The 25,294-nt window shown below is 38.8% G+C and overlaps 1 protein-coding gene across 1 annotated transcript in view; it reads left to right on the top strand.

Annotated features, from left to right (window-relative positions):
• TMEM131 (transmembrane protein 131) overlaps positions 1-25,294 on the top strand; it is a 243,461-nt gene that overhangs the window by 184,824 nt on the left and 33,343 nt on the right. The window contains exons 18-31 of the mRNA XM_054586120.1: positions 475-579; positions 1,767-1,853; positions 4,607-4,759; positions 4,856-4,931; positions 5,101-5,218; positions 7,048-7,186; positions 7,302-7,411; positions 8,092-8,158; positions 12,283-12,434; positions 12,885-13,027; positions 13,461-13,647; positions 14,681-14,866; positions 15,531-15,689; positions 16,094-16,674. Coding sequence (XP_054442095.1) covers positions 475-579; positions 1,767-1,853; positions 4,607-4,759; positions 4,856-4,931; positions 5,101-5,218; positions 7,048-7,186; positions 7,302-7,411; positions 8,092-8,158; positions 12,283-12,434; positions 12,885-13,027; positions 13,461-13,647; positions 14,681-14,866; positions 15,531-15,689; positions 16,094-16,674 — 2,263 coding nt within the window. The remainder of the gene's footprint in view (positions 1-474; positions 580-1,766; positions 1,854-4,606; positions 4,760-4,855; positions 4,932-5,100; positions 5,219-7,047; positions 7,187-7,301; positions 7,412-8,091; positions 8,159-12,282; positions 12,435-12,884; positions 13,028-13,460; positions 13,648-14,680; positions 14,867-15,530; positions 15,690-16,093; positions 16,675-25,294) is intronic.

The raw sequence follows: 25,294 nt of genomic DNA, 5'->3' as shown, positions 1-25,294 counted from the left end.
TCCATGATATTTGAGTTTTCATTTAACCCAACTTCATTTGTTCTGAAGACATGATTATTAACATGACAGTTTAATTCAGAACTTGAAGCCAAACCAACTTCTATATGCTTGTACCCTAATATGGCTGAAGGGTTGGTAGAAAGCTGTGTCCCTCTGCTCCAGTCCTCACCCTCTTTGTCCATGCAGGTACATGGGTGGTGCCTGAGGACCATGCCCCTGCCCAAACTTGGCAATTGGGACTCTTGACTGTTCCTCAAGAAGCCAATTTTCTTGGTGGCACATGGAATAAGTGTAGATAAACAGCCAGGGATGGGCATTGTTTAGAAATATTTGTACTTGATGATATGGTAACTCTGTGTTGTCCTGGTATGTGTTAGGGTTCAGAAGTCAGTTTATCACTATAGCCTTCTTTTCTATTTTAGTAGAACTTCAACTAGCAGGCTAATGAATGATTATCATTTCTGCTACATACAGGTGATATTAGCTTCAGGCTATTTTGCAGTGTTCAGAGTCAAACTTACTGCAAAAAAGCTGGAAGGGATTCATGATGGAGCCATACAGATCACAACAGACTATGAGGTAAGGACTTTATGGGTGTTTTCTGAATAATTCAGTTTTTTGTTTGTTATTATAGAAACAGAACTAAGTTTACTCATAAAGTTATAGTTTACCTGTTTTATACCTTAAAAACTGAGCTTTTGCCCTGTGGCTCAGTTGTGGCTGAGTTGGTTGGGTATTGGTCCCACAAAGCAAAAGGTCGCCAGTATGATTCCCAGTCAGGGCACATGCCTGGGTTGTGGCCCAGTTCCTCTGTTAGGGTATGTGCAAGAGGCAGCGAATCAATGTTTCCCACATGCATTGATGTTTCTCACTTTCTCCCTCCCTCTCTCTCTAAAAATAAATAAATAATTTTTTTTTAGCTGAGCTTTTGAGAATAGTTTGCAGAATATTGGTCTTCTGATAAAACTCAAACCTCTTAACCAAAAATCTTCTTTAAAAATTGCTTTGGGCACATTTTGAATCACTCTTGGAACCCTGCTCACCAGTGGTTATAGCATTGCAGAGACCCTGTCTGAAATTAATGAATTAGATATCTCTGATTCTTTCTGTAATTATAGCTATCCTTCATGTAACATTTCCGAATAGGAAGACACAACCAGGAAGTCACATCTTAATTTGAGTTCTCACAAGTGTATTTATATGAGTCCTAAATCAGAGACAAAATGAAGATCATTGAGCTTTTTAAAAACTCTGTGGCATTTAACATGTTGCTGTCAGTGAGATTTTGACTGTATGTATTTCTGCCAAACCTAAACATTCTAATTTAATATTGAAAAGCTCTTTGGGAAGTTTTGCACTGCTAAGTTCATCATATTGTTGCTCTTGTTCTCCTACCTGTTTTCAGCACATACAGCACATACATTGTTTTAGAAGTACAATTTGACTTTTCTTTTTAAATTATAATAATCTACAAAATAACCTTTATGAAAAAAAAAATCTATTCTTTACTCCCCATTGTTTGGTCTTGTTTACCATGTTTTCAATGAGTCACTGAGAAGTACACAGAAATTTATTGTATTTTAGTGCATTTATGGAGTACATTGGTCAGATTAAATAGTTTCCATGGGTGATTTTAACATTGCTAAACAGTTGGTCATTACTAATCTAAGTCCCAAAATTAGGTTTTTTAATCCCAAAACATAATGTTGTAACAGTTGGGATCACTCTCGGACTTAAACACTTCTTTATGGTCTGCTTCTGTACAGATTCTGACGATTCCTGTGAAGGCTGTGATCGCAGTGGGTTCGCTGACTTGCTTTCCAAAGCATATGGTCCTTCCACCATCCTTCCCAGTAAGACAGTTAATTTACTGACTTTTTCTTGCTCATTTTTTTTCTTTGCTTTTACCTCTGTGTTCCTCAAATTCAACAGAAATATCAGTTATTCTTTGTCAATAGCTTATTTTAAGGTAAGACTTTGTATAGGTTCTTTAGGGGGTATGAAGAGGAATAAGAAATGGTTCCTTTTCTCAGAAAGCTTTCCATCAAGACTAGGAAATGGGTCCATAACTCAGAGATGTAGAATTTTCTCTGAGAGGTATAAAAATAAAATGCTATGAGAGAAACACATATCTAATTGATGAAGGTGTCATGTGAGCTAGCTCAGAATGTGTTTGGTCAGGGATAGAGTAGAGGTGGTTAGACATTGCATTCAGGACCCAGGAAACAACCTGAATAAAGACACAGCAGTCAAGTCCAAGATAGCTTTAGGCAGTAGTGAGTTGGCCAGTTTGGTAAGAGTGGAGATGAAACATTATATTGGAGTGATAGCATTTTTTTTTAAAAAGTGCATTTAAATCCATGGAAATATATAGTTTTTGAGCAGAAGATTAATGTCATCAGAGCTGAGCTTTAAGGATTGGCCCTTTGTCAGAAGTAAATGCATACAGAAGTAACTATAGAGCACCTAGAGGCCCACCCAGAGACTCCGGCCAGAGTCCACATGATAGTGTATAGGGGAGATTTGGCAGAGGCAGTAAATTCCTTCCATACCTGCAAGCCTTTGGCTATTAGTCTTCCTTGAATGCCCTTCCTCCTCTCCTACCTTCAGAGAACTTCTACTCATCTTTCCAGATTCAGTTCTCTCATCATCTCCTTTCTGAAGATGTCTTGACTCCACTAAACAGTACTAGTTCTGTATGATCCTGGAAGGATTTGAAATTACCTGTCTTGCAGCAAGAGTCACATTATGCTGTAAATATTGCCTATGTATTGGTCTCCCCAAGGAGACTCTGAGATCCTCTAGGACAGGGATCTTTTATCCCCAGTAGCAGGTTCTCAGTAGTTGGTGGATGGATGGAGGAGCAAAATGATGAAAAGAAACAACATAGACAAGAGACATTTCAGGTGAATGAATTAAACTGTCTTTGAATATCCTGAGGGACTAATTGAAACAGGTGTGGTAGGCTGGCAGCTAGAGGAGTCAAAAATAGTGATTTATAATTTGAGCCTGGACAACAGGAGAAAAGAGATGTAGGATGATGATGCAATCAGTCCAGGGCACACTGGGGCAAATGTGGAAGTGTCTTTTATTTTGTGGTAGAAGACATGGTGGGTTAAGAGAATAATAGTACATTGCAAAAATCTTAATGTTTTATGTAATAAAACTTAAATTCAGATCTTTGCTCCTTAAAAATATAAATTTTGATTTAAAAGGTGCAGCATATTTAAAGAGTAGGTCTTAAAATCTTTATCTTCTTGTCATTCCACTTAGCACTGATTATACAGAACTCTTGAATTCATTATTTACCCAAAAGGACCTGTTCCTTCCTTCAATTGCCTTTTTAATCAATGATCTCCTTAACTACTACATAAATCCTGCAGTAAACGAGAAAACATCTGTATAAAAACAAGGTGCTGGTTTTGAACTACTTTAGGTTAAGTTTTCAGATCTCTATCTACAGGTTACTTACAGGTCCAGATAATTGTTTAAAATTACAAAGTAACTTGATATTACTGTGTTAGTTCGGCTGCCATAACAAATTGCCAGAGACTGGTAACTTAAACAACAAACATTTATTTCTCACAATTCAGAAAGTTGGGAAGTCCAAGATGAAGACACTAAAAGGTCCTTTGTATGGTGCAGGCCCTCTTCCTGCTTTTGCAGATGCTGTCTTCTCATTGCATAATCACTTAGCCAGAAGAGGAAAGAAGGAGGGCAAGCTCCTGGCTTTCTTTTTTTAAGGCCACTCACTGACCCCATTCATTAGGTTTCTACCCTCATGACCTAATCACCTCTGAAAGGCCTGACCTCCTAATACCATCACATTGAGGGCTAGAATTTCTACATAAATTTTAGGGGGGACACATTCAGTCTGTAACAATTACCAAAGTCTGTAGAGTCTTTTATCAGATGGAGAGTGCAAGAGCCAACTGAGAACAATACTTAATAAACATTTCAAATAACTCATAGTTTAATAATTAGTATTTGAATATTGTAAAATGAACTTGTGTATCTACTCTCTCTTTTGATTCACCATACCCCTTCAAGACAAGACATGGACATGAGAGACATAGTTACGACATTTACATGAAGACTAGGTAATTGCCAGAAAGACACAATTGATTAGAGGCCAAGCTGGGACTCAGCAGCATGCCTGCCTTCTAATGTCTTTCTAATGCATTTTACTCTTGCTAGACTGTAAATGATGAGTGTTTGTCTTAACTTCACCATTATTCATCTCTTTTTCCTAACTTCCGTGTCTTTAATACCAATATTAGACCAGTGGCTAAGAACATTTTAGAGACTTCTTTAATAGCTAAGAATCAATTTATAAAAACAAAAAAAAGTTTTCAAACAAAAGTAAAAGATTACCATATGATTCTAAGGATTATTTAAATCATACAGTTTTTTTACTTAAAATCTAGTATCCTATCATAGGAAGAGGCATGCTGCTGATTAAGATCTCTAACTACAAATTTAGGAAGTAGCAACTCTTGAAAATTCTAAATGTCCTTTGAGTTTTGATTTCCTAGAAAGATGTCTGTTGGCTCTTAAGCTGAAGAAAATTCAGCCCTATACAAATGAATTTGTTTTCTTCCTTCAGGGGAAAATAGTTCATCAAAGTTTAAGTATTATGAACTCCTTCTCACAGAAAGTAAAAATACAGCAAATACGATCTTTGTCAGAAGATGGGCGATTTTACTACAAACGATTACGGAGCAATAAGGAAGACTTGGAGCCAGGAAAAAAATCAAAGGTTTGACATACTATTTAAGAATTCCATCCATGACTGTTTTATTATTGTGACCTTCTGTGGACTTGGAATTCATTGTTCTCCTGTGCCTCTTTATAGATTGCAAATATTTATTTTGATCCTGGATTGCAGTGTGGGGATCATTGCTATGTTGGCTTACCTTTTCTGTCCAAATGTAAGTTACCTTGCTATTTTTTCACTGCCCACAAAGTATTCTTTAATGAAGGCTGCTATTTTAAAAGTCCGTCCCTATCTCTTGGGCTGTAGAAATAATTTCAGGAAAATTGGCAAGTGGATTAGATATGTAGGGCTAAGTATATCACAACTTACGTTCCCTGTTTTAGCTGAACCCAAAGTCCAGCCGGGGGTAGCCATGCAAGAAGATACATGGGATGCTGACTGGGATTTGCATCAAAGCCTGTTCAAAGGATGGATGGGAATAAAGGAAAACTCAGGTTATAGGTGAGTGTTCTGCTTTATTTAAATATTTTAACTGTCTTTACAAGTTCAAAACATCTCAGTTAATGTTACTTCCTAAATATTAGGTTTATATTAGGTTATTTACTTTTCTATAGTTAAGAAAATATGCCTAATCTTCAAAAAATTATAAATGAGGCACCTTGAATTGCCATTTTAATTGTATATTGCTCAGAAATATATATACTACCATTTTTCTCTTTACTCCATCACTCTAAATACTTCCCCAAAATCAAAGAAACTATTTAAAGTTGTCTTTACATAGGATGCCAATACTGACCTCTGTTAAAGGCAAGGTAAAACGTGTTCTCGGTTTCATTCCGTAGCAGGAGACGAGTGTGTCATTTGGGAAATGAACCACCTCCTTTCCAAGTGCTGAACTGTTAGGGGTATATCCACAGGGCCCGGTTCAGATGGTATTACCATGTCTTCGGCAGGTACAAAACATGCTAATGACAGATCACTACTGCACCTGTATTCAAAACAAGGACAGTACAGAAATTTGATCTTTTCATGTACTTTAGAAGAGAATTTGACTAGAATGATGATAACAAGACAACTGATGAAAACTGCTCCTCTCAGTTGGCTAATTTGAAATGTATTTGTCAGTATTATCAAGATACTGCAGTTTATAGTGATATAAAATTTTCAAACCACTAATAGTTAAATCTGAAGGTTTCTGTTTATCTGAACTATTTACTATAAAATGTTTTCTTAACACAAAGAGTTAAATTTTTACTTTCAAATGATTAAAATAAGTACAAAGAGACTTCTAATGAACTAAGAGAGTACTAATTAAAACATTTGTTGGTCCCCCTACACTTCCATAGTGGACATTGTAATGTATAAACAGTCTCCAAATTTTACCATTCAATTATGAATAAGTAACTTAGAGTGCTGCCCTAGGTTTAGCTGCCAAGGAACTTCGTCACCTTCCACCTAATGAAACCCTTACCTTCCTCTTTGTGTGCCCAGCATTCCATTGCTGAAAACCTGGGCTTTTTGTCTACCCTGTGCCTCTGGGTTCCAGTTACACAGTGAGTGGGTCATGCTCCCTGCTCCTGCCTTTGTGTTACCTTATCAGTGTGTGTGTTACAGAGACTTTCCATTACTAGTCTTACAAAGCCTGTGCTCTTACCAATACTGGAATACCATAATTTGGTGTCATTTAGGGATAAAATAGGCTTCATTGTTTGGGTCCACTGACCATAGCCCCATTTATAATATTGTTTCCTTAGGAAATGTGTTTTGAGTTCTAAACAGCTGGTTTATAAACACTCATAAGTAGGGAAGTAATTAAATGAGGCCCTGAATGTTGCCGACTACTTTACAAATAGCTGCACGAAACCCTCCTGCGGATTACCTTCTATACTCATTGCATATTAGGATTTTGTTTTGTTTTTTAATTCAAGAGGGAAAGGCCATATACCAAGCACTGCACTGCCTTCTCATTAGTTGTACTGAAAATGTTCTTAGCACCCTGGTCTTAGTGTCTAGGTCTTTCCACTAGGCATGCAAGGTCTTTTAGGATCCCCATTATGTGTTATGCATACATGCCTGTCTTTTTCTTTACATATTAAGTGAAGAAAAACAGTATGGGGATCAATGATACATATATTGGCAGCACTTGATGCCAGTATAGAGACAACTTTATACACGTTTCTATGCATAGTAAAATATTAGAGCAAATAAACCTGTGTTTATCCAGAGCCAGAATAAAATTTCTCAAGTACACAAACTTGATGGAATTTCTTGTTTTTCAGAAAACTCAAATACTTCATTTTGATCCAGTAACTTACAAATTTTTTTTCTAGATTGAGTGCTTTATTTGAAATAAATACAGACCTTCAAAAAAACATACTGTCAAAAATCACTGCTGAGCTCTCCTGGCCTTCCATACTTAGTTCACCCCGGCACTTGAAATTTCCACTTACTAATACCAACTGCTCTTCAGTAAGTATTCAGAGCGACACTGGGTTTTGGAAATACATAATAGGATTTGTAAAGTACCTACCCTTATTTATAACTATGGAAATCTTTCATATACTGTTTGGTTACTTTATTTAAGGAAGAAGAAATTACTTTAGAAAATCCTGCAGATGTTCCTGTTTATATTCAGTTTATTCCCCTGGCTTTATATTCCAATCCTTCAGTCTTTGTGGATAAGTTAATATCAAGGTAAGCATTGCTTTAGGTAATCAAATGTTTCTATATTAGCACTGAATTTTGCTTTACACATTTTAAAGTCTGTTGCAGCTCATACAGTAATAGATGGGGCTTAAAGAAATTCTAGTCTGTAATTGAAGTGGAGAGAAGGTTCTGGGAAGAGAGATTGATATATGTTAAGCATATGGAAAAGCTTTCAGTTTAATACAAGAAAAAGTAATGTAGAACATCTTCATACAGATACTGCAGTTCGTTGGAGCATCATCCTGTACATACACCAAAAGGTTGACGGTTCAATCTCCAGTCAGGGCACATACCTAGGTCGCATGTCTGAACTCCAGTTGGGGCATGTACAGGAGGAGGCAACCAATCGATGCTTTTCTCTCTCTCTCTCCCCCCCCCCCCCTTCACCTCTTCCTCTCTCTCTAATCAACATATCCTCAGGTGAAGATTTAAAAAACTGTTATAAAGAAAACCAAGTGGAACCTTTCAAATATTGTATTTTTAAAAAGTGAACAAAATATTAACTCTTAAGTGTGGCTCTTAATTTTTGAAAGCTGTTAATCCGATAATTTTGATCTCAAATCTGCCAAAAGATAACTTGCAAACAAAACGTAGACTTGATAATTACTGTATAACCCATTTAATTGTGATGCTGCTTACAAAGAAAAATATATACGTTTTTATTTTAGGTTTAACTTGAGTAAGGTGGCAAAGGTAGATTTAAGAACACTAGAATTCCAAGTCTTCAGAAACAGTGTAAGTATTTAAACTTTATACTACTCCACAAAAATAATTCTATAATATGATCGATGCTCATGAGACAGAAAACTATTAACTGCCCTTATGTTTGGCTGAAGAACAAGTTATGAATAAGTCAGTAAAGGTTGTAAAGGTAAAAACGCAGGCAGGATAGGTTGGATTTAGATTGACATGAGGGACAGTGGGTAGAAGAAACTTCCTATTTGTAGGCATTAAATATTAAGGACATGACTATTTATAGTAACACCTACTAGAAATTCAAATACTATATGGGGGAGGGAGTGTATTATGTGCTCCAGCTGCTGTTGACTCCATGAACGAGTGATATCCACAATGGTCTCTCCTTAGCCCTGCTCAGCAACTATAGACTCATGCCTACAGCTTCTTTATGGAATCAATCCAGTCCATATATGGTCTTCCTCTTTTCCTGCCGCCTTCTGTTTTTCCCAGCACTACTGCCTTTTGCAGAGAAACCTGTGTTCTCATGATGTACCTGAAGTAGGACAGTTTTGTCATTTTTGTCTCCAGTGTTGTTTCAGACTTAATTTGCTCTAGGACTCACTTATTCATCTTTCTAACAGCCCATGGTGTCCGTAGAGCTCTCCAACACCACATTTCAAATGAATTCATGTTTTTCCTATCAGCCTTCTTCACTGTCCAACTTTCACATCTGTACATAGTTATTGGGAATATGAGGTTATGCATGATCGTAGCATTGTTTTCTAATGACATATATCTTTGCTCTTGGTGATCTCCTAATTCATCCTTTGCTGCCCTTCTTAGTCTCAGCCTTTTCTTGATTTCTTGGCTGCAGTCTCTATCTGAGTTGGATGGCTGAACCAGCAAAATCTTTAACAATTTCATTGTCTTCCTTATCTATGATTAAGTTGTATATTTCTTTTGTAGTTATCATTCTTGTCTTCTTGATGTTCATATATGTTCTGCATACAGATTAAGCATATAGGGAAATAAAAGGCACCCTTGTCTGACACCTTTGCCTCTAGGAAATCATTCTCTATCTGTGTTCTGTACTTAATTACAGTGGCTTCCTATCCACAATAAAGGTTACACATCAGGATCATGAGGTATATACTAATACATAATTTATTTTTATTAAACCTCAAAATATTGTGCTCGGTCATTTAAATTTTTATTTTGTATACTTTCTAGTAAAATTGTAAGCTCCATGAATGTGAGACCCATAGCTGGCTGTTCATACTTTAGCACAGTAGCATAGTTTTCACTCAGTTGATATCCTTGAATCAATAAATGTGTACATAAACTGATTTGTTCTAGAAACAAAAGAATTCTCTATCATACAGGTCAAGATGAGCAGCCACTAATCACTCATTTTTATAAGCCCTTAATGTGTGGGGTATGGACCAGTCGGGAATTTAGCTTTTGGAACTAAAGCCACCTGCAAAGTGCTAAAGTCTCTTGGCCTTGACTACCTTCATTCAGCCCTGCCATGTAGTGCGTCCATTCCTGGACATTCTTCTGTTCACCCTGCCACCCTGCTACCTGTGAAGCCTTCACTGATGAGGCTGTCTTGATCCTCCCTGACTCTTCCTTTATATCCATGTTAACTTCACTTTTTTTCCTCTTTTTGATGTACGATACCTTGTTTCCCATATCTACTTAAATGCTGGAATTTTATCATTGGCAACAAATACTTAAGTTGTTTTCCTTAAAGAAACAAATGCACTGTATTTTCATTAAAAGTGTCCACCAGATACGCCCATCTGAATAACCATAGGTTGCCTGTCAGTCATTTTCTCAAATATAAATGGTGTTCCATGAGAAAAGCAGTGAGTTCAGTTTGCATCTCAAATGATAGCTCTTCAAGACAATGTGATACCTCAGTGCGCAGCAGTAGTGCTCTATGCATACTGCCCATATTATCACAGAATGTTAAAAAGACATGTGTCCAGGGGTTGAGACTTAGTAAGGTTGATGTTTACTGTTGTTTAATCCAGAACTTGATTCTCTTAACTACATGTGCATGCAGCAAAGAAGACAGTGCCTTCTCAGGAAGTTTGATAGTACTGCCCTGCTTCGTACTAAACGGTCAGCAGATTGACCCATCATTGTTTTTGTTGACCACCAGTACAAATGTCAGCACACTGAAAAAGGCAGATTGTGTCTGACAGTATTGGGGAAATTGTTCTGACATCATGGATACCCTGAAAGGATCTCTGAGATCCCCAGGGGTGAATGGGTCACTCTGTGAAAACCATCATTACAAAATCATGAAGAATTTTTGAGGCCCTTAATGCTATCCCTGAGACATCACAACATCTAAAGTGTTTCCGAAGTCATCAGAGTTTACATTAGCTAATGTTTGTTGGGACTATATGTATGGTATATAATGTGTCCATCAATTACCCAGAATAGTTTATTTAAAAGGAAACTTATTTACCAACCATTTAGAGCAGTCAGAATATTGTTTTGTCCTGGTAGACATTAACAGAAAAAAATATTAGACACAGGGGAAAAAATGCCTCAGAAGCACAAGAATTAAGTAGTGTGCCGCATTAAGTGAACTGACTATAAGTCAGGTTTGTAGGATCATGACTAATGCAGGAATTAGGTCTCTGTGTATTAAACCTAACTGCCAAGTAGAATAGAAAAATCATACAAAACTCCCTCTCCTTTAATACGTGAGCAGAGCCATGAAGAGCATGGACCCTCACAGCCAAGTGATGCCCACCCTTCCCACAAAAACTTGAAACTTAATGTTACTTAAAAAATCAGAGCAGTATATCCTTAAGTGCGAACTATGATTTCCTTTTTTTTCCTTTCTTTTTTTTTTTTTTAGTTAATCTTACTTTTTATTGAGTAAAATAGGGGCAGAACATGTGCACCAGGGACAGGTACAGCTAGAAAGAAATTAATAGAAAGAAACAAGTTAAAGCCACCTAGCTCTTCAGATATTGCTCAGGAAGCCTTCTCTATTTGTCTTCTAGGACCAGCACACTGAGAGGACTCCACCAGGGTAGGGGAGTATAAGTATGAGGCAGTCAGTGAGGCCCAGGCTGTCACAAATCCTCTATGCGTCCTAGCAGCTGGACTTCACCATGGAGGTCTTGCCCAACCAAGGGACAGTGTATATCTGGAAAAAGCAGAGTGCTTTCTTTTTCAGGTGTGGCTGGACATGGAAGGGACAGCTTGCCCAGTTGGGCTGGGACTTGGTACATGTGATTTGACCAATTTCCACATCCAGGAAGCCACTCAGCCCATCCACAACCTGCTTGCAGGCACACACCACCCACATGGCATGGCTGTGGAAGGTGTCATTACTCACTTTATTGTACTAGCTCAGGGCGAGTTGAGTGCCTACTGCATAACCTCCTCATTGACATCTGCCTCTGCCAGGCCACTGGGCATAAGAAGCTTGCCAGGACTTGCCCCAGCTGCAGAGCTCATTGCCAGGGCTAGGACCAGGGCGACCAGCAGGAGCAACAGGGTGCACCGGAACCCATCCATGGTCTCCTCAGTGGGGACTCAAGCTAGAGAGAGGATAGAAAAAAGGCGAGGGGCGCGCTCGAAGAACCACTTGATTTTCTTTTAATCTGTAACTGGCTGTCAAGACTTCAAATTTTTATTAATGAAACTGAGCTATCCTTCAAAACATTAAATCACCAAGTGTTTATGAAGCAGTGATTATGTGCTTAGCTTTCAAAGTAAAATTCAAAGATAGAGTAATATGAATTGGAAATATTTTTGCAAACAAAAAACATGATATAACCTTAAGACCCTTCTGCAGATACCCCTTGGAGGAGCAGGACAGAAGTGACAATAGGTGGGGACAGTATCAGAATGACTCTGGGGTGCTGTGTGTTGGTTACACAGCCATTTGCTTTGTTTTGAAACATCAAGCTATTTATCTTAGGTTTGTGTCCTTTTCTGTTTGTATGTTATATTTCAAAATTAAAAGATCTGTATACAAAAACGTGCCTAATACAAACATGAAGACTTTGACACCTGCGCCTTCAGTGTCCTTGTTTACATATTTAATCAATTGAAGAAATTAGTAATACTGGGCTGTAGATCAGGTAAAGGAAAAAACATTTTCCCAGAGACTATATTAATGACTGCTATTCATTACCCGATGATCCAAGGCTTATCCACTGCAGAGTTCAACAGGATTCACAGAGGGCCTCTCTCGAAATTTTATCTTCAACCTCATTTTAAAACCTGGAGAAAAGAGGTCTGTCAAAGTAAAGTTTACTCCAGTTCACAACAGAACTGTGTCTTCACTAATCATAATCAGGTATGGTCTGTGATTTAAGTGTAGAGTAATTTTTAGCACTTCTATTAGAAGTTCTTACTTGATTTGTTTCAATATGAGTTTGCATATTTAATTTCTAGAAATGTTTTTTTACTTTGTCCAAGGCACATGTGCACACACAGTGCATGATGAAACATTATTTTGTGATTATGTTTATAACTAAAAAACCTGAATAGTGTCTTGCTGTTCCATGTATGACTTAAAAATGAAAAACTTTTTATTTGTGTAAATATTTTTAAATTTTTAAAGTATAAATGTCCCACTCTTAAATTTACTGTTTTAATTTCTGCATAGTAGTTTATAAAATCATGGTAAAATTGTAGATCAAAGTATTGTGCAAAATATAATAGGAGAAAAATCTGTAGTTCTTCACTTGATATTAGCCAAAAGCCAAGAAGTGATGAAAAATCTGTGATTCTTGTTCTTGCATAGAAATAACCTGACCGTGATGGATGCTCTGATGGTCCAAGGACAAGGAACAACTGAAAGCCTGAGGGTGGCAGGCAAGCTTCCTGGTCCAGGGAGTTCCTTACGCTTTAAAATCACAGAAGCATTATTAAAAGATTGTACAGATAGTGAGTATTGCTAACAGGTTCACAGGCACAAATTTCAGCATTTACTTTCAACAGTAATTAGTTCCAAAAACAAAAACAGTATTTCTGTCTGTGCACATGTGTATATCATTGATGAATACTTCAGAGTTATAAGGAAACATCCTGACTGGCTTTTAGGGTTGTTTGATTTGGATCTTGAAAGGTCTAAAGTACCAGTATTCATTTCATGCCTTAGATGACTTATTCTGAGTATAAAAGATAAAGCACAAACTTTTGACATCTAAAAGAACATACAAAGTAGAGTACTTCCTGCTGAAATCTGAGTAAAGCTGAATTCCTTGGCTAGAGGAGTTACTTCATAATCTCCAGACGCGTTCACGAGTAAGCTTTCATCATTTGGACCTGGGGCACATGGTTGAAAGATTTGTATTCACTCTTAATTTTTTTCCTTTAGGTTTGAAACTGAGAGAACCAAATTTTACATTGAAAAGAACATTTAAAGTAGAAAATACAGGACAACTTCAAATTCACATAGAAGCCATTGAAGTCAGTGGGTACTCTTGTGAGGGATATGGCTTCAAAGTTGTTAATTGTCAAGAGTTTGCACTAAGCGCCAATGCCTCTAAAGACATAATTATATTGTAAGTATTTTCTGATAAAGTATAATGAATCATTAGCTTCCCATTAACTTTTTATACTAGAGTTATTCAAACTGTGCAGAATGTTCTCATACACACAAAAAAGGTCTTTATCCACAAATATATTTACTTTTTTTTCCCACTTAATCTTTGGTGGTTTTTTTATATCTTTGTTTTCAAAATCATGACACTTCTGTCTCCAGAGTGGATCAGATAATCTTAGAAATCAGTTTCAGAATTATTTTCAGGATTGTATTAAAGCAGGTGTTGGTGCTAATAGGTTTGCAGTCTCAGCAACAAAGCAGACACATCACATGTACAGTTTTTCCATGTTGTACCACATAAGAATATGTAGTATTTTCATCAAAACAGTTTTAATTCCTGTACCAGTAAGAGTTGCAGCATATCTTAACTAACTGATAACTTGTTATGCAGTGAAGTTCATGTAACAAAATATAATCTTGTCCCCTTAATTGAATGATAGCGTCATGATCTTGAGTGGACCTTGACTTAACAAGTTACTACATTTATTACTCCATTTAAGGAACAAGGAGGAATAGCACTCCTTTCCTCATGTGCACATCATCTGGTTTGGGAACATACAGTTAACAGACATAAAAAATTATGAAGAAAGCAGTACTGCAGGAGACAGAAGATCACTGGGGTTTAGTTTCTTTTGTTTGGTTGTTCGTTTGTTTGTGTTTTTAAAGGCATTATTAGGAATGTATCCTTGGAGAACAGTGTGGATTTAGAGAAAGGAGGAGGGAAGAGAAGGAAACTCATAGACCACTTTCTGAATTAACGATTGCAAGGAACAGGCTCTTTTTTTTATGTTAGTTCTCCATTTATCTACAGAATATAGTTGTTTTTGTTATTAACCTCATGGGAATCAACTTTCTCCGTCTTAAAATGAGGCTGAATAAAAGTATCAAATTTTGTGATATGTTTCATAGGTATATGGGACTGATACTATGTTTTAAACTGCTTGCAGTATGTTTTTAAAACCTGGTCTTAACTGCCAATCATTCTGTTTTAGGTTTACTCCTGATTTCACAGCTTCTAGAGTTATTCGTGAACTGAAGTTTGTAACTACCAGTGGCTCTGAATTTGTGTTTGTATTGAATGCATCCCTTCCATACCATATGTTAGCAACCTGTGCAGAAGCCCTACCCAGACCCAACTGGGAGCTGGCTCTGTATATTATCATCTCAGGAATAATGAGGTACTTGTCTTCTTTTGAAGTTGGTATTCCACATCACTCGACATTGTTCATTGAGAGCCCACCATGTGACAGTCGTGTTCTGAGTGCTGGGGACCCTTCCACGAATAGACAGTCTGGCTTACGTATCTTCTCCACATCTAGTGGAAGCAGTCAAAACTGAACCCTTTTTGGTGGTATACGTGATAAAAGTCTGTCTGCCTTTGAAATTTACTATATGTTAAGTATATGTTAATTTCTTAAAGGGAAAAAAACACTCCTCATTTATCAGTATATTTGTTAATGTGTTTCAAGAATCAGATATACTCATCTCTAAATCACTTTACATAGTTACTCCACACATCCTTTAAGGAAACAGAGTTGGCCTAGAGTTAAAACTAAAAGAAAAGATAAAAGCTGCGCCTTGATAAAAGGAAAAGTTTCCTTTAGTGACTATTCTGATACAAATAATCATTTCTCCCATATGAGCCTTAATGTAAATTGGCATTCTATAAAAACTGATGTGCAAGCTTTCCCCACAGTGCTTTGTTTTTTGTCTTGTCCATTAAAAACTTTCATAGATGTCTTTGTTTTTTTAATAACATATTGTACTTTGCCAGGAAACTCTGCCTTTAAATCAAACTTAGTTACTATTGCACTAACACATGAACCCTCTCTGTGCCTGCAGTGCCCTGTTTCTTTTGGTCATTGGAACAGCCTATTTAGAAGCTCAAGGAATTTGGGAGCCATTTCGAAGACGGCTGTCCTTTGAGGCCTCAAACCCACCCTTTGATGTGGGAAGACCTTTTGATCTCAGGAGAATCATTGGTATTTCATCTGAAGGAAAGTATGTTCACAGGCTGAAAATAGATTCTCTAGTATACATAGATTTGGCTGATGTAATTAAAAGAAAAATAAGTTTCTCTTTCATCTTTACTCGGGGGGGGGATAGGGAAATCTTAATTCTAATTACTTAATAATACACTGTATGTAGCTCCAGTTACCAAGAACTTATAGCAGATAATCATGTTTTCATTATATTGGTGAGGGTCAAAATATTCTTAGGCTGTGACTCAATTCCTAAGTTTTCAAATAGAACAGACCATATGGAGTTGTGAAAACTATTCCCATTGCTTGTTTTTCCTTGTAATGTTTATATTTGTGATGGCTTTACTGATGAAATAATTTTTTTTTTTTTAATCCCAGATTTTGTAGGTTGCTGTTTACTGACTGCAGTTTGTCCTTTTTCAGCTTGAACACACTCAGCTGTGACTCCGGTCACAGTCGGGGGTTCTGTGGCGCAGGTGGCTCATCGTCCCGACCCGGTGCAGGGAGTCATAAGCAGTGTGGCCCGCCCATCCATTCACACAGCAGTCACAGCAGTAGAAACTCAGCTGACGTGGACAACGTCAGAGCCAAAAACAGCTCCAGTACCTCTAGCAGGACTTCTGCACAGTCTTCTAGCAAAGCAGGCCCCCTGGTCCTTGACTCAAATACAGTGGCCCAGAGTCACACAGCGGGCAGAAAGTCCAAAGGCACAAAACAAAGCCAGCACAGCAGCCAGCATCATGTCCACAGCACGCTGGAGCAGCACTCTTCTCCGCCGCCGCCACCAGTGCCTCAGCACCAGGAGCCACAGCTGGGAAGGCTGTCACCCGCCCCCCTCACACACCCTTCCCACCCAGAACGTGCCAACAGCACAAGGCACAGCTCAGAAGACTCAGACATCACCAGTCTCATAGAAGCCATGGACAAAGATTTCGACCACCATGACCCCCCAGCCCTGGACGTGTTTACAGAGCAGCCACCATCGCCACTGTCAAAAAGCAAAGGTAGGCCTCTGTTCTCACTGTGGAACACCACATGAGGGGTCAGTCAGTGTGTGAAGGGATAGTCAGTGCCTGTCTCAGCAATTATTGTGGTCAGAGTTGTGATATACACTAATTCAGTAGGTGCTCTTCTGCGTCAGATTTAGTGCCAGCATTGGACTTCGGCTTTTACGTGTCAAAAATGCAAATAGAGGTAGCCATTTGTCATAAAAGATACATGTGTTTCTTAGATTACTGACCAAATTCAGAAATTGATTAAACTGTTTGCCTTTCAGCTGCCTGTGACTATTATGTAATTGTGTTAGAATGAGCTTTTTAAAAACTGTTTAAATAATTTTTAACACAGTAGTAAGATGGAGATCATTTTAACTCAAAAATAGTATTTCTGTACAACCTGTACTTTAGAGCATGGGTTGGCGAACTCTAGCCAATGAGCCAAATCACCTGTTTTTGTAAATAGTTACATTGGTACTCAGCCACATCCACTTGTTTACATATTATCTGTGCCCACTTTTGTGCAGCATCAAGGGAGTTGAGTAGCTGCGACAGAGACCATAGGGTTCACAAACCTGAAAATACTTACTGTCTAGCCCTTTACAGAAAAAGTTTGCTGACCCCTGCTTTGGAGTCCTGCATATTCTATTAGTTACTTTTTCCTTGGTAACAAATGAATCGCTCACAGTTTCTATGGGTCAGACCTCAGAGTGCAGCTCAGCTGGGTTCTCCAGCTCTCAAAAGACTGCATTCAAGGTGTTGGCCAAGGCTGAAGTTGGATCTGCTTCCAAGCTCACTGAGGTGGTTGATGGGGGATTCATTTCATCACAGCATGTTGAACTGATGATTCCAAGTTCCTTGCTGGATGTGGCCAGCAGCTTGTCACGCATCCCCTTTATAGAGCAGCTCAAAGCAGTTGGCTTCCCCAGAGTGAGCAAGCAAGAAGGCAAAAGAGAAAACAAGCTGGCAGGACAGAAGTCAGTATCTTGTGACCTGCTCCTGGAAGTGACATCCCATCTCTTCTTCAGTAGTTTGGTCATTAGCAATGTGGTCCTGCCCACAGTTCAGGAGAGAGAATTCTGTAAGAACACAAATACCAAGAGGTAAGGTCACTGGGAGCCATCTTAGAAGTCTGTGTATCATACATACATACACAGGTAGGCTAATGGGTAATTTCTAGAATCAAATGTAAAAACCAATAAATGGCCTAGCTGTATTTCCTCCATTTAATCCTTTACACCCTAACATTTTAGCGTCTTCCTTTCTCTCCTATTTCAGCCATTCCAATGCATGTTACTCCAAGCCTATTTAAGTACCTCCCTCACAGATATACCAAGGAAGTTTACCTTTGGTTTACAGAAGGAACAGGGAACTCTGCAGCCGTATGACCCAGAAGAAACCTGACATCCCCAGAGTCCAGGAGTTTTCTTTAGAGAATTTCTTGTTGCTGTGATGTAAAGTTGGTTATATAGAGTTCTCTTAGAACTACCTACATTTGGTACATCAAAATTACAACTGAACTGCAGAACAACCATCATTCAGAACCACCTGAAATCTACCTGAACAGAAGTCCTGCAACTGTGGATATAAAGAAAAAACCATATCAAGACTTCTAGGAGGGGCAGAGACACGGAATGGGCTAGTCCACTCATGTGTGGCAGATAAAAATCAGGAGGGATATTTTGGCTGCAGAGAGCCCATCTGAGGAACAAGGGGTCCAACCCCACACCCAGCCCACCAGCCCAGGGTTCCAGCACCAGAAGAGGAGTCCCCATAATTTATGTCTGTAAAAACTAGTGGGGATTGTGGCTGAGTGAGGCAGAGGACTTCCAGGCAGTTCCTTTTAAAGAGCCCATGCATAGACTTGTTCACACTCACTCCCTCTGCGCTCCAGTGCTGAGGCAGCAGCTTGAAAGGCACCAGGGACATGGAGGAAGGAAACTGAATTGTCTGGCATCCTGGTGAAAGCTGGAGAGGTAGCTTTCTGCCAGACAGAAATGCTGGCAGAGGCGATTGTTCCTTTTCTGAGCCTTCCTTTCTCAGAGCCAGCATGCTAGCACCATATCTGAGCCTCCATGAATCTGGCTCACACTATTAGTCCTGCCTAATGATTCCCTGAGATCCCACCCCACCCATCTCGGGGGCGTACCCAACCTGTGTCCAGCTCATTTTGGTTCATGCTTCAGACTTTCCTAAAATCTCTCAAACAAGCAGCATCTGGCCTCAACATGCCCCAAAACACTTGCTAAATAGCCTTAGGTCACAACTTGGCCTCTCCTGGGCACTTTCAAGCCCAGGGCACTTTCAAACCCAGTACAAGTAGCAGCCATCTGCAGATTGCTTTGCAGCTCAGGCCATATCAAAGCACCATCCAACCACCTCCACAAGAGACACATTCAAAAGATAGATTCAGTGGGACCCTACACAGCTGATCCTCCACAGTGGTCCCAGCCAGTCTTTGAAGTCAATTGGCCTGGGGCCAATTCCCTCCAATTGAGTTGCCAGCAGCAGTCAAGGCTCAGCTACAACAGGAAGGTGTGCAAAGCCCATATGGAGGTTGTACCTGGAGTGCCCTGCTCGGGTGAATGGGGAGGCTGTGCCACTGAACCCTACAAGGACACCTACTACAGTAGGCCAAGTCCAGGAGATGTAGCAGTTCTACCTAATACATAGAAACAAAGGGAAGCAGCCAAAATGGGGAGACAAATAGGTCCCAAGTACAAGATCAAGAAAAAGAAATAAATGTAATAGAGACAAGCAAACTAACAAGTACAGAGTTCAAAACCATGGTTATAAGGATGCTGAAGGGATTTAGTGAGAACTTCAGCAGCATAAAAAAAAGACATGGAAACCATAAAAAAAAAAACCAGTCAAAGATACTCTAACTGAAATAAATAATTTACAGGGAATCAATAGTAGAGAAGATGAAGCCAAGAATCAAATCAGCATTTTGAAATATAAGGAAGTAAAAAAACCCAATTAGAACAGCAAAAAGAAAAAAGAATTTAAAAAATAAGGATAGTGTAAGGAACCTCTGGGACAACTTAAGCATACCAGCATTTGAATCATGGAAGTGCCAGAGGAGGAGAGAAAACAAGAAAATGAAAACCCATTTGAAAAAATAATGACAGAAAACGTCCCTGACCTAGTGAAGGAAATAGACATACAAGTCCAGGAAACTTAGAGAGTCCCAAGCAAGACTAACCCAAAGAAGCCCACAACAAGACACATACTTAAAATGCCAAAGACTAAACACAAAGGGAGAATCTTAAAAACAGCAAGAGGAAAGCAGTTAGTTACTTAAAAGGTAGCTCCCATAAGACTGTCAGCTGATTTCTCAAAAGAAACTTTGCTGGCCAGAAGGAAATGGCAGGAAATATCCGAAGTGATGAAAAGCAAGGATCTACAACCAAGATTACTCTACCCAGCAAAACTATTATATAAAATCAAAGGACAGAGCCCTGACTAGTGTGGCTTAGTGCATTGAGTGCCAGCTTGTGAACCAAAAGTTCTCCAGTTCAGTTCCCAATCAGGACTCATGCTAAGTTGCAGGCCAGGTCCCCACTGGGGACATGGAAGAGGCAAGGAAGGAATCACATATCAATGTTTCTCTGTCTCTCTTTCTCCCTCCCTTCCCCTCTCTCTAAAAATAAATAAATAAATCTTTTTTAAAAATCAAATCAAAAAACAGATAAAAAGCTTCCCAGACCCCCCCCCAAAAAAAAACTCCTAAAGGAGTTCATCACCACCAAACCAATATCATAAGAAATGTTAAAAAAAGGGTCTTTACGAGGGGAAAAAAAGATAAAAAGTGTGAATGATAAAATGACAATAAATACATATATACCAACAATTGAATCTAAAATAATAAAATAAATGAACAAGTGAAAAAGAAATCTGTAATCCATTTGGTTTAATTTTTGTGAGTGGCGTTAAGGTAGGGGTCCCATTTTATTCTGTGGGTATCCAGTTTTCCCAACACCATTTACTAAAGAGACTATCCTTAATTGAGTAAAAAAAATAGTACATGCATTTGGATTTATGAAACAATAACATATCTTCAGTATATTAGTTTCTGCCACAGAAATCATCTTCTGTTATCTCATTAATAGAATTTACATACTTTAGGATACTTTTATAGTAATATAAATTCTTAGAGGATTTTGATTAGGTCAAGTTACCTAATGTGTTTTTCCCATGTTGAGGGAATGTAGAGTAAATGGATATTATCTGTTCTTACCACAAAAAAAGAGTTTGATGGTCAGATTGAATCCCTTGTTGCCTGTGTCTGAGATAATCCTCTAACATCAGAAGGATAGGTCCATTTTTATTTTCAAGGTCATTCATCTAGAACATAAATTTTAAAATTAAAGACTTTTTTAATTTTCACAGTGGTCCTAGAGCTGACTTACTGAAACATACTCAAAGATGGAGTATGGGTATCATATCATTAGTAATTTCATGAGGACACAGTGATTACAAGCTGCACATCAGTGGTCACTCTGCCTATTATCCTTCCCACTGTTGCTATTTCAAAAGAAGGAAGGAGGATGTGAGGGCGATCTGGCTGCAACATCTGTCACCCCATTGATCACCAGGGTTGATTCAGCTGATCTGGCTGGCTAGGCGGGTGTCCCTTTCCTCCCTCACCGATCCATGTGGTCCAACCCAAAGCTGCGCGCTCTGTTGAAGAGAACGACCTTCCCACTAGAGAGGACTGGTCAAGGGTATAGGAGTAGCTGCACTCCCCTGCTAGAACCTCCAAACAAGCTCTCAAGTTTCAAAAGAAGGAAGAGCCAGGTCTTTTTTTTTTTTAAATAAGTTTTTATTGATGTACAATGTGCATACAGTAAACCAGTCTTTTAAATGAACTTTGAAAGGCAGGCATTAGTCTGGGAATTACAGAATGGTAGTATGTCATAAAAACTTTCTAATCCCTCTGAGCAGGGGTGTCCAACCTGTGGCCCATGGGCTATATGCAGCCCAGAATGGCTGTGAATGCAGCCCAACACAAAATCATAAATTTACTTAAAACATTATGAGAGATTTTTTGATGAGAGCTTTTTTGTGATTATGTGTTGCAGTGTATTTAATATGTGGCCCAAGACAACAATTCTTTCAGTGTGGTGCAGAGATGCCAAAAGGTTGAATACCCATGCAAGTCTAAAGCTTACCCAAACCCCTGCAAGTAGTCATCATGTTTACATTAAATATGAACTTCCTCTTTTCACAAGGACCCTGCTCTTCCTCCCACATCCTCAATATCTCAAAGGAAAAAAAGTCTTCTTGTAATGAGCTCATATTTTTTTTAGGTTTGGGAGGCTGTTCAGAATGACCTCTTCAAATGAATGTGATCTCCCTAAATCTCACCCTCTCTGGGTTGAGTGGCTTGCAGGCCATCTAGCTATTTCTCTAGTCTTTCCTCCAGTCACTGTTCCCTGTGGAAGGTGGCACTCAGAAGGGCCCCTCTGTTCATTGCTGGCCTGAGTAGGGTCTCATACAGCTGGATAATCTTTAGATTCTATACTTCTGTGGGTTTTCCCCCACTAACACGTAAGCCCTGTAGATTGTTAGACTGAGGGATACAGAAAAAGCTCTCAACCTGGTGCTCAGTTCTTAATATCTGCACTAACTGAAGCAATGGTGTAATCTTGTGGCCATCGTCACTTCTCTATCCAGGGTAGGAAAAGCAGAGTGGTGTGGGATCATGAGGTCAGAGTCTGCCATCAGGCAGGCCCCAATCAAATCCTGGCTCGGTATCTTACTGACTGTGTGAGTTTGGAGAAAATTACTTCTCCAAGCCTCTGTTTGTTATCTTTAAAGTGGATAGGATAGTTCCTATCTATGTTGTAGTGTGCAGCTACTGTTATGAATATTATTAGAGCAGGAATGGCACCTTCTGAGTTGAAGGTGGCTATGGAACTTCCCAGCAGAAATGTCCAATTGGAACTTGGTCTTGTGGGTGAGAAATGGGACAAGCAGGGGTCTAAGGACAGAGTTCTGAGGGTAAGGCTGGCAAAAGGCAGCCAACAGAGACACCATGTCAGAAAGCAGGTAGAGGTGTGGGCAGCATATCCCAGCAAGGCCAGGAGAAGGGAAAGTACACCAGAGCTCCACAGAGGAGGTAACAGCTAGAACATGGTTTGGCCTCAACAAGAATAGTTTCTAAACTAAATACGACTAAAAAGCAAGTTACATGGCTTAGAGAGTATCACTCACATCTGACTTTTTCCAGCAGCCACTTCTTAGTGTCTGTGTATGTGTTGGTGGGAAAGGGAGTGAAGTAGAGAAGGGAGGGTTTACTCTGTAGCCTCACTGTACTTTAATTTTTAATAAGAAAAAGGAAGCCATATATTGTATGGTAGCATTTTTAATGAGGGGAAAAAGGGAACATGGTACTTGGAAATATCTGTGAGCCAAAGACAGAAAGCAGTAAAGCTGAGAGCAGTGGTGTTGATCAGCACTTTCAAATGCCACTGACTCAGCTGTGCATGCCTCATGCTCTGCTGTGACTGGTATTGCTATGACCATGTGTCTTCAGTTTAAGAAAGCTACATCAGGCAGATGGGGGGCCAGGCCCAGGCCTGACTTACCTAACCCTTCAGCTGCACTACTTCCTCCAAAAAGAAGAGAAGCAAATGAGATAATTGGTGAAAACCAAATGCCCAAGGAGGTAGGGTGCAGTGAGGCCCAGTTAAGTAGATGATAAAAGATACTTAGTCCATCAGTATGTGAATGCAGATGAATTGGTAGAGGTGAGGAGACAGCACAGGGAGGTAGGGGAACTTTTCATCTGAACTAAAATAACAGTTGCTGAGACTAAAGGAGAGATATTAAGGTATAAACCAGGGGTGGCCAACCCATGGCCCACTGGCTGCATGTGGCCCAGGATGACTATGCATGTGACCAAACACAAAATCATTAATTTACTTAAAACATTATGAGATTTTTGGGGGATTACACTCAGCAGTGTCAAGTAAAATAAACATGCGTACACTCTATTTGTAGTGTATGTGGCTTCAGCTTTAAGGTAGTATGCAGCTTCTAATGTGTTATCTTCCAAGAGCAGACAGTAGAATTAATACCTTCAGATGTTACATGTGCTTCTGGTCATTCAGTGAGGCAGCGATTATCAATATTTCAACCTACCGTTGCAACATTAGGCATTTAATGTTATTTAGAAGTCAGGTAAGCATTCTTTTTTGATTATTAAAGATACCTCCACATCTGGGCAGTGCCTCACACATCACCTGCCACACTTTACAGTCAGCCCTCCGCCTCACCCTGCATAGGCAGCTGGGAGGGCTGTGCAAGAGCCCAAACCTTGCTTTCTATTTTCCTGTCAATTAATTTTCATAATGAAAGTAAGTAAAGTACACCCTGGCTGGTGTGGCTCAGTGGATTGAGTACCAGCCTGTGAACCAAAGGGTTGCTGGTTTGATTCCCAGTCAGGGCACATGCCTGGGTTGCAGGCCAGGTCTCTGGTGGGGGCATGGGAGAGGCAACCACACATTGATATTTCTCTTTCTCTCTCCTTTCCCCACTCTCTAAAAATAAATAAATAAAATCTATAAAAAATATAAAAGTAAATAAGGTCCTTTATTTATTTTTATTATTATTATTATTATTATTATTATTATTATTTAATCCCAGCTTGGCTTTTACAATGTCTCAAAAGAAAAAAGAACCAAAAAAAGAATTACAGATGAAGGAAGTTTGTTCAGTGAAAAGTGGACAGATACCTAGTTTTTTGCAGAGGCAAATAGTAAGGCACTCTGCTTAATTTTTAGGGAATTAGTACAGGTTTTCAAAGACTATAATTTGAAAAGTCATTATATGCAAAAACATGTTACCAAATTCAGTGAGTATGAAGGATTGTGTTGTAAGGACAAAATAGCTGAACTGATAAAAAGTCTGTCTTCTCAACAAAAATTTTTTCAAAAAGTTACAACTCAGGTGGATTCCATTATAAAAGCTAGCTATGTGGTAGCATATTTAATAGCAAAAAAACAAAACCATTTACTGATGGTGGGTTTATTAAGCAATATATAGAAAGCGTGGCAGATACAACTTGCCCTGAAAAAACAGGGGATATCTCTAAAATCAGTTTGTCTTACCAGACAATAGCCAGGCGAATTGAAGAAATTGGAAAATTTACCAAAAGAAGTTTAGAGAGTAAAGCTCCTAATTTTAAAGTTTATGCCTCGGCAGTAGACGATAGCACTGATGCTATAGATACGGCTCAGGTTGCCATTTTTATTAAAGGTATTGATGAAAATATAATGTCACTGAAGAAATGGCTTCTTCAACTAAATCAGGAGATTTATACAGAGCAGTAAAAAAATATGTTTAAAGTGATTTTTTTTGTCCATTGTCAACATATCTGGTATAGTTACTGTTGGTGCCCCGGCAATGATAGGTAAAAGAAGGACTTGTAAAATTAATAGAAGACAGTGAAATTGCCACCCAAAACTCAATGTTTGATGAAGTATCATTGCATAGTACATCAAGAAAAGTTATTCATAAAAGTGGGTAATGTCATGCAAATCATAATCAAGACTGAATTTCATAGGAGCCAAGGAATTGAATCATCACCAATTCCAGGAATTCCTTAGAAGTATTGATGCTG

This window comes from Pteronotus mesoamericanus, unplaced genomic scaffold, assembly GCF_021234165.1.
Source record: "Pteronotus mesoamericanus isolate MK-2021 breed Mesoamerican mustached bat unplaced genomic scaffold, CSHL_Meso_final contig_121, whole genome shotgun sequence".
Taxonomy (NCBI): Eukaryota; Metazoa; Chordata; class Mammalia; order Chiroptera; family Mormoopidae; genus Pteronotus; species Pteronotus mesoamericanus.
This window is presented reverse-complemented; position numbering and strand designations above follow the sequence as displayed.